The 10,071-nt window shown below is 44.4% G+C and overlaps 1 protein-coding gene across 8 annotated transcripts in view; it reads right to left on the reverse strand.

Moving 5' to 3' along the window:
• Positions 1 to 7,437, reverse strand: part of BCAS3 (BCAS3 microtubule associated cell migration factor) — a 376,438-nt gene extending 369,001 nt beyond the window's left edge. For all 8 annotated transcript variants that reach the window (XR_012996666.1, XM_076354322.1, XM_076354320.1 and 5 more), the window contains exons 1-4: positions 7,354 to 7,437; positions 5,846 to 5,933; positions 2,951 to 3,005; positions 878 to 953 (exon numbers count right to left, since the gene is read on the reverse strand). Coding sequence is in view for 7 of the 8 variants with exons in the window: in XM_076354322.1 (XP_076210437.1) it covers positions 878 to 953; positions 2,951 to 3,005; positions 5,846 to 5,916 (202 nt within the window). In the remaining variant the exon portion in view is untranslated. The remainder of the gene's footprint in view (positions 1 to 877; positions 954 to 2,950; positions 3,006 to 5,845; positions 5,934 to 7,353) is intronic.
• Between the last annotated feature and the right edge of the window lie 2,634 nt (positions 7,438 to 10,071).

The following is a 10,071-nucleotide window of genomic DNA, read 5'->3' on the forward strand; positions in this document are numbered from 1 at the left end:
AGACAAGAAACAGCAATTTGCTGAAAGACTTAAATCCGGTGTTCTCCAGGAGGCAGGTCCCTTAGTTCCCCAGCTATGACAAGCACACATACCACACGCCACAAGCAACTCCAAGACGTTCAATTAATTCAAGAAGTAACTACCTGATAGCAGCATTCAACCATCTCTCTCATTCAGTCCCTAACCTTCCTTGTTCAAAAAAAGGTAACTGGGATAGACAGGTAAAACAGCTCAGATCTTAAGTGGGGATCTACTTGATACTCTTAGAAAAAGCTTGTAAAAATCACCATTTTTTCCTTAAAAAGATTGGAGATCCATTGCCTGCACTGTCAGTAGTCTTTGCTGATGATTTATTAGGATACACTGGAAGTGATAAACAAGTTAAGTTTTAAGAATATTTTGTGGCTTTGCTCTATTATTTCCCTGAAAGACATCATGGAATCTCCCGCTCATTTTTCCCCAACAGCTCTTCCTTTCTAGGTTACTATGAACTCTATCACACCACTGAAAATATCAGGGACCTGGACTGGATTCACAGTTGAATAATCTGGCTTTGAAATCGAGCAGTAGATGAAATAAATTCAGTTCTCTTTTTTTTCAACTACCTTAAGGAAAGGAAATGGACTGAGGTGAGGGGATTTGCCTCTCTTCCTAAGCAAGAGTTAGTTTGCCTTTAGATGAAGTTGCAAGGCCTATTTGTTCTATTTGGTAGGTATAGAACAATAGTGCAGTTATTCACTGAGAATTTAGTCTATCTAGAACAGGGAAATGAAATACTTTCTTTTGAGTCAACAATGCTTACTGATAAAGCTGACTGAAATTATTGTACATGGACCCAAAAAATCACAAAAATAAGTGAGAGAAAATGAAGCCATACCATTTAAATCTGCATTTTCAAATCTGACCCAAACGATCTTCTCCTTTTCTTCTGCTGGTGGGGTACCACTGTAGGCCTGGATAAAAAGCAAAAGAGTTGAAATAAGAAAGTTTAACACCTTTTTTCCCCACCCTCTATAGACCATAGGAGGGAACGTAAGTTAAAAAAGAAAACCAGAAATACATGTATCTTACTGTCACCAGCATTCCTGTGAGGTTTTGTTTCAAAAATGAATGGTTCCATGATCAACATACACCATACTAAATAGAACTCAACAAGCATAACATCACTGACTAAGGCAGAAATGACAAGACATATATAACAACAAGTCTTCTGGAGCAGGTCAGGAACACCACGTGACTTACAGCAATTTAGTCAAGCTAAAACACAGTGGCTTCTACAGTCTTTAACTTTAGCAGTTGTACACTACTTCTAAAAGCAATGTTAGAGATTCTCATGTGAGGCATTTTTACTTTTAAAATTCTCTTTAATTCACTTAAAAGCTTTATAAGCAAGATTGAGGAAAAAGAGACCTTTACTACATAGTTTATTTTACTGACATGTTTTAGTTGTATTTGTGACAGCTTTAATATAGCCATTTAAAAGAGAATAAACTGTAATTCCAGTAGAATGGATCCACGTTTCAATTCTGCGTTCTACAGAGTCACATAAAGACATGAGATACAAAAAGAAACTGTGAAGGAGACATGCAGTGTAAAACTGCAAGTTTTACAGTTCTCAGGAGAAACTGTGACAGTAAGAACGTGAGCTACAGTAGAAATACCATCACTTCCAAATGAATTATAACAAAATACTGTGTGGTACTTTGGATTAAATATGAAAAAAAGCTTGTATAATCACTTTATACATGCCAGAAAAGCAGTAACATGAACTAAAAATACAAATTTAAAAAACAAGTGTGGGTATTACTTTTCAAAACAAATCATGTTCCATGCTTCCAAGGCAAACTGATTTGTAAAATAAAACACAGACTGTATCCTTTAACTAGAGGAGAAAAAAGGGGGGGGGGGCGGGTGTGGAATGCAGCAATCTTTTAAATGAAAGTTTGACAATTTTTAATTTTGACCATGAGTCCAAAATGCATTTCACAAATTAATATTAGTGAGGGGAATTCTTTTTATATAATTATTGAGGAAATTCATGACTAATTAACCAACCAAGATAATCCATCAAATAAGAACCAAGATAGTTTCCTGAGGCTACAGACAATTAGCTGCAATGCTTCCCCACCACTGACTGACTACAGCTTTACCAAAGAGTAACAAAACAAAATTAGTTTCCTTCTGCTACTGAGAGGCCCATGAGCAATACAAAAGTGACCATTCCAGTTTCATGCTGCTGCTACCTCTGAAAACTATGACCAAGAGCAGACATATGCATCATAGTTGTTCTCCAGAGAGGAATATCCCAGAAATGAAGGGAAAAAAAAAAAAATTAAAAACACAGAGCGAGGACTCCTGTTTTGCAAAACTCAGCACACTGGAGAACAACAGGATAGGCAGAGCTCCACAGTCCCACAGCAGCCAGGACACTGAGGCAAATTAAGGAAATACGATAAAAAAGAGAGAGTAAAGGAGGCAAAAGAAACTTTCCCCTTTTCAGCCATTGACAAAAGTTAAGATGACAAAGTTTGTCCACCAAGTTGTTCTAACACCAATCCGGCCAGGGTTCATACATAGGTTTCCAACTGCAACCCAGAAAAAACTATCTGTAAGAGGCAGAGCAAGTATTACGCCCAGTCTCTCCCCTCCCCAACTAGTCTATTGCCAAAATTATCGTAGGAGAAGGCTGCAGTCTTCTTCCTGCTATTTAGATTGTAATTCTTCAACTTCTGTGGAGCTAAGTTTTTCATTTAAATTATTACCTATCAGAAGAAATCTGTAGGCCCAATTTTCAGACGGTATGCAGTCTACGCTTTCAAAACCCTGGTCTCAAGATTCACATTCAAAAAAACCCAATTTTTTTTTGTTTTTCAATGATATTTTGGTCCACCTGACACACACTTCAACTGCTTTGTACACCAAAAAAATAGTTTTAAAGATCTACACATACCTGTGGCACAACATCTTGAAGAAACGTAACAACGCTTTCCATGTATGACTGTTCCCTTGAAAACAGAAGGAGAATTTTTAACTACCACTGGAGTTCAGGAACGGTTATGAATATATTAAATAAGACATATATCACCAAAGAAAAAACATGCACAATCTTTAGCACAAAGGAAAATACTAAGTATGCTATGCAGTTACTTAATATACTGCCAAAAACTCTGATAATATAAATAGCAGCCTCAAAGTCGGTAAAAAGCTAAGTGATACCTGTTTATGAAATAACTGCTTGGGGGAAAAGTACAGAATGTAACAGTCAAGAAATAAACCCTGTTCTCCACATCAGAGTGGCTGACTAAAGTAGAACAGGCATTTGGAAGCTATTCTTCAGTATTTTTTCTACTTGATTTGGCTATTACAACATGAAGACGAGGACTTAAGCTCTCCTTGTGGTACAAGTAAACTTTAAGACCTCATATGCATTATGTACAATGATGAAGTAAGTGGTAGCACTTGGGGGCAGGAGATGGAACAAAGCCATAACTAAGTAGTAAAGAGGTATTTTCAGATAAGATTTTATAGCTTGGGAAGCTTACTCCTTCTTGGAAGCTCATTAGAAGCAATGATTTAGAATAGTATATAGTGCAAGAAACATTTGTTCCGATAGATTTAGACTAATGCTTTTATTAGCTTATTCCTGCATGAGCAGCGAGTCTCTTGCGTAACTGCTGAGCAACGTACAATGTGGGTTGACTATATAACACAGACGGTGTTGAAACTACAGAAAGCACAAACTTTTTGTGTAACTAGTAATACTGAAACATGCTGGCAACAAGAACTATAAAGTCTGAAATAATATATATTTTTTTTAAATTAACTCTTTAGGTAATAACTTTGGCAACCCTTAAATTAATTTTTATATTGGTAGTAATTCTTCCTGTGCTAACTCAAGACGTCTAATAGCAACAAAGAAAAATCGTAAACTAGGAAATCCAGACTCTTGATATCCAAAGGTACATATGCTTTCTTCGTGCTTTCTGAAACTCTGCTGTGTAAGATTCTTTTAATAGAAATTGGAGTGTTTAGTATTTAAGAATTAAGTACAGCAATACAGAAGATACTTCAAGTCAAATGCTGCAACACCTGGCTCAGCTTAACTGGTTGACTTCTCTCTGCAAACAAAGATAAATCTAAAACATATAGTTTTAAATTTTAGAAAGCTTATTCCAACTCATGACAAAACTAGATTTTGTTCAGCAATCCAAGGATTACTGCATCAAAATTTGCCTTACTGCTTTAAGCTGAGGCCTTATAAACGAGCTGTGGTTTCTAGTGGTGATTCTTCTTTGATTTATGTAGGTCACCAAAACCGTCTTTGTACACCTTCAGAGCCCTTTATTACCTAGCAATAATACTTGTCTACAGGTGTAATATTAAATACAGCGTTTGAAGTTCTCATGTGAATGCCTACCAGCAAGAGTCATACTATCTTCATTTTTCAGCTCATGAAAGGAGTACTTCCCCCACCCCACCCCCAAGTACATCTTGAAACAAAGCTGATGTTTGGGAAATGTTTTTTATTCAGTGCATGTACTCTAAATCTCTCCTGAAGTTGAAAAACTTCCATGAAGATATTTTCAAAGTGCTTAAAAACAACCGAAACAACAACAGCAAAACCCACCAAAAAACCCAACCCTTCCCTTAGTAAGAATCTAGGAGTTTAACATAAGCAGCAGAATGCTGCCGCAGGCTGCTCAACATACACAAACTCTCATCAAAAAGACTGAAGTTTTTGAGGTGAAAAGCTGTACCTCAAGAACAAGCCACCGTATTTAATAAAACAAAAGAACAGATAATCTTATTCTTACAGTATTTTTCTATTATTAGATTTTTAAAGCGTACTTTGAAGAAAAGGTCATTACAAACAAATGCATTTGTCGAAAAATTCTGCAACATAAAAAAATGCTTATTCTATCACATGGCTGTAAGACAAACCTCTAATGCAAATTTTTGTGTTACAATGATAGGTTTCTTGTGCTCCCTGGTAAAAATAAAGTGAATCTTGATGTTGAAATACACAGCTATCTCCAGCAGCAACCTAATAACGCTGAAACTGATAGCACAAGCGAACATTTCGATGCAGTGCCATTTTGCATCAACACAGCAGTATAAACATCCCCAAGAAAAAAGAAAAACTGCTACAAAAACCCTTTAACAAAGATGAGACCACAAATCTTCTAGGCTGTCTTACTAAGCTTGTTTGCCATGAAGGTATTTTCATGTGAACACAATGAGAATAAGGATGCCCAAGCAAAAACAATGGCCTCCTATGCGCTCTGACTGGAGAGAAGTAGCTTCTTCCTTTGCTCTTGGTTTTGTTCTCTTAAGCAAAATAAATTAGAATCCACAATTCTACTTACTGAAGGACTTTAATGACAGGCTTATATATTTTAATATATCCACCCCTGTGACAAGGTATTATTAAAAAGAACAGCAAGAAAGGAACACGCTACACGTGTTCCTTCTAGCCTAAGGAAGGAGTTTGCAATCGCTGATCTACAGCTAGTGTAGTGTTTGTACAGCAAACAAAATTGCGTAAACAAACAACACAACGTTGCAAGATAAAGCATTCATCTTTAAAACATACACTTTGAAGGCTTTGGTGTATTAAGCTAAAAGCATCCCATTTAGGGAGACAGTTTGACCTGCACAGTCCTAGAAGACCGGAATGCAACATCTGTTTACTTTATCTTATTGGAAAATACTCAGCACAACAAAACCGTACTGTCAACATAAGCCCTCACAGCCGGCTTCGAAAGAAAATTCAGGCTAGGTTCTTCTTCTACAAGAAGATAAAAAACCATTTCAAATAAGGGCTACTCTTCTAGAACATGCTTACGTGACAGCTTGTGGGCGAACAACCACTCCTCCAGTACATCGACTAGGGCGGCGCGGAGATTCTGTCGCCATTGTTTCTTTGCAGATACCTGTAAGAAAGACATCTCTTTTTAATAATAATTTGTATCCGGATTATTTATTATACTCGTTCTTGACACATTCTTTAGGATGATAAAAACCTCTTAAAGAAGTAAACTTGACTTATACAAACCCGTAAGGCACTATGACCCTATAAAGCACTCTTAAAAAAAAACCCCACTTCTTTTTTCAGTGTCTCAATCACTACAGCTCCTGCAATGTATGTGAAAGCAAAAAAGAACACAAACCTACATGATAAAGTGGAAAGCTTTCTTCAAACTGTGCATTAAAGATAGAGGTACAGGTACACAGTTATCACCAGCATTATTTAAGACTGTTATTTACTGGTGAGCTGTTGTCTTAGAAAATAATTATATAAAATTAATGTACAATCACAGTCGCAGGGTACCGTACTCTTGAAACTCTGTAATGGGTTACATCGAAGCCAACACAAAAAGCGTGGTGGAACACGTTCTATTTTTTTACGTCAGCTTTTTGTGCCGCCTTCAAGTTTTTCTTCACGCTTCTGTTCTTCCGTGTGAAAATTCAGCGTAACGATCCTAAAGGCAAAAAAACACGAGGAGCATCACGGCTCCCAGCCACCTCCTCAGTCCGCCATTCACCCGCTCCACTGTCGTCGTCCCCCCCCGCCCCAAACCAAGAACCAGCACCTGAAGAGGGAGAAAAAGCCAAATCCCCGACGTGCTCTGGGTTGTCAGCACCGTCCCACGTTCGGGCGGTCTCTGCAAGGGCCATCTCGTTAAGTGAGGCAGGGATCAGCGCTTAGCCCCCCCCCAGAAACGAGTAACACGACGTCCAGCAATGCAGCTGAAGCCTGACAGGCGCGCCAAGCGACCTGAAGAGGACAAGGGGCACGCCAAGGCAACAACCCCCTCGCACCGAGCCCCAGCCCAGCGGGACACCCGTGCCAGCCGTGCTCGTTGCCCGCCCCCGAGCCGCGAGGGCTTGTCGCCCGCACGCACCGCAACTCCGAGCGCCCGAGAAGTTCCGACGCCGGGGCTCTGCCGGGCGGGAGCACCGGCCCCGGAAAGGAGGCGGCCGGAAAGCCCCGGGCGCCCCCAGCCACCCGCTGTCGAGCGACTCCGGAACAAAACGCTCCAACCTGGCCGGCCTCTCCCCCGACCGCCGCCCCGTGAATCAGGCCGCGGCCATCCGGGGAGGCGCCGAGACCCGCCGGTCGCCCCTCTCCGCGCGCCCCGCCGGGACCGGCCGCCGGTGACCCCCCCCTCGGGCCCCCGGCCCCACGGCCGGCACCTGCCCTGCCCGCCGGCCCCGGCCCCTGCCCGGCCTCGCATCCCCGCGCTCGCCCTCGGAGCCGGCCACAGCGCTCCCCCGGAGCCCCGGCCCGCCCCAGCCCTCGCCCAGCGCCCCCGGCCCCGGCCCCGCCGGCGGCCGCCCCGTCCCCCTCACCTGCCGCCTCTCCCCTCCGCCCGGCTCCTTACTGACAGTGTTTGGGACCCCCACGGGGAACGACGCTCAGCGCACCGCGCGCTGCTAGCCAATCAGACGGCTCCGAAGGCGGGCTGCTCCCCGCTGCCGGCCAACCCCCGGCCCCGCTTGTCAGCGGCGGGCGGGGCGCGGGGGACACGGAGGGCGGCTGCGCCCCAAGCTCGGTTGAGACGGCGAAAGGCAGCCGGCGCCGCCCCCACCCGCAGCTTTGTTTACATCGGGATCTCGCGAGAGCCGCCGCGCCACTCCCCGCGCGCGTGGGCGGAGGCGCCGAGCCGCCAATCGGCGGGGAAGGCCCCGCCCACGCGAGGCGCTCGCGAGGTGTTTACCTTCCGCGCGGCCGTGCGCGGTGACGCAGCGGCGGGGGCGGGCCGGGCCCTGAGGGGGCCGCGGCGGGCGGGGCGCTCGCCAGGGCGGGCTCTCGGCCCCGGGGGAGCGGCCTGGCCGGGGCGAGGGGAGGTGAGCGGGGCGGGGGGCGGCCCGGGCCCCGCTCCGCCCGGTGCCTGCGGCGGGGGAGGAAACGCGCAGCCAGCGAAATGCCGGCGGGCAGAGAGGCGGCGCAGGGCGAGGCGGCAGCGCGGGGGCTTCGGGAGGGGCGTCTCCCGGCCGGGAGCGCTCGCAGCCGGCGGCTCGTGAGAGCTGGGAGCAGGTTTCCCTCAGAGTTCGGTGTTTTTTTGGCAGGGCTACCCCAAGCAGAGGGATGTTCACAGGTGTCCGGCGCTGCACAGATTCCTAAGGGTGACGCACTTCGCTGTAGCTGCGTAATCGCCTTCGTAGCCGGCTCTTCGCAGCCGGTCAGGTTTCCATCGGGGAGCCCGGGCCCCCGGCTGGCGGTTCCGGACAGCGGGCACCTAAAAGTCAGGATTGGGCCACCCGTTCTGGGAATCTACCCCGACTTCCGTAACCAAAAGCCATTATCTAGGTTTCAAAAAAAAAAAAAAAAATTAAGCCATGACTGAAAAGCGTAACGCAGCTGACGTCTTCACAGAGCACCTACTGCCGGGGACGGGTAACCGTGCTTTGTTCCTCTCGTCCCAAAGAACATTTCAAGCGGTGGCTTCTCAGCGGTGAGTTGCCCCACGGGAGAATCGTCCTCTGGGAAAAAAACGGATGCTCCCGGCTATTTTATCTTTTGGAAGGCGCAACAGGGCGACGCAAGTCACGAATGCTTTCAGCTGCTTCTTGACGATGCGGGACTGCGCTCTGGCACGTACTGGAGCTTTATTTCACAAGAAGAAAAAGTTGGTGTAACTCAGGCTTTATGAAAAGGAGAGCGTGTTCACGTTAGCTGTGAGTTCCCACACTTCCCTGTCTCGGCTTTGATAATTAATTTTGGAGAAGTCAAACGATAACGTAGGTGGGCAAAGCATACACGAGAGTAAACTGCCAGTTTATAGCAGCGTGTAAGTTTACGTCTACCGCAGAGGAGCTTTGAATGTTTAACGCTTACCATCCTCCAGCAGCTTTACCCAGGAAAAATTGTAGGTTTTGTCCAATTCATGAAAAGCGAAAGCAGCCGGTGTCTGCCCCTCCGGCGGGAGAAGCCCAAGTCTAGAACTGTTGAGGAAACGTGGGAGAACGAGGCACACGCTTAAGAATGCAGCAGAATTTGATGAAAATTTAAACTTTGCTTCTCTACAGAGCAAAGAACCTGGGAAAATCGCTCTAGCCTTTTTTTCTTTCGCGTATTTATGTTATAAGCAGCAATAGAGATGCAGGTCTAACTAACGTGTGACACTTGCATCTTTGTTGTGAGCGGTCCTCTTCAAAAGGTTGAATGTCATGAGGTTACATTGAAAACAGACAATTACTATCCGAGTTTGTTGCCAGGGAAGTGTATACAGCTGCTGTTCGCCTCTATATACTTCCCCTCCACATATGGGGTATAATTCCAACATCAGTTATAGCAAAACTTTATTGTTAACTGGGAGTTACATCCCATATATGCAGAAGTAAATTCTTGAAGGATCCAGTTTGGACAGACTGTTACTTTCATCTTGTAAGACAGTGCTGCATTCACAGGACGGATGAGAGAGAATTACACCTTTTCAGAAAGCGTACGGTTCTCTCTAGGATTTCCATAACCATGGTAACAATACATAGCTAACCGGCCTGATTTCAACCCATGTTTTATTGTTCCAGCAGTAACGAATTAGATTCTGTAAATACCACCCTAGCTACTGGAATAAAATACCGGCCTTTTACTTCCCCATTAAAAAAAAAACGCAGGTTCCAGACTGCTACAGTTTAACAAACATTCACTATAAAGTGCCCAGATCAGTCCCATAATAAAACTACGCGGGATGTCTTGCTTCATAAGCCACGGAGCCCCAGTGAAGGGGAGAGCACTAGATCTTAATGAATGCAAAATAAGTATGAACGTGCTCAACAGAACTTAAGCTTGAAATTAATAATAAAAAAAAAAAGGCACCCCCATCAAATTTTCATGTGTTTTATTTAGGTGAACATACACATGGTCCACATACTCAATGAAAATAGTCATAAAATAAGTTAAGAACTTATGTCGGAAGGTATTAGCAGCACCATCAGTATTGGAATAGCAGAAAACTCATGCCTCCGTAGGGCGTACATTTATGCCTCGATAAAAATGCCATCATTTCTAACGGAACGGGAATGGCTTTATAGGATGCTTTTGGGAGTCGGAGTTTTAAAACACAC

The sequence above is a fragment of the Aptenodytes patagonicus genome, chromosome 17 (genome assembly GCF_965638725.1).
Source record: "Aptenodytes patagonicus chromosome 17, bAptPat1.pri.cur, whole genome shotgun sequence".
In the NCBI taxonomy this organism is placed as follows: domain Eukaryota; kingdom Metazoa; phylum Chordata; class Aves; order Sphenisciformes; family Spheniscidae; genus Aptenodytes; species Aptenodytes patagonicus.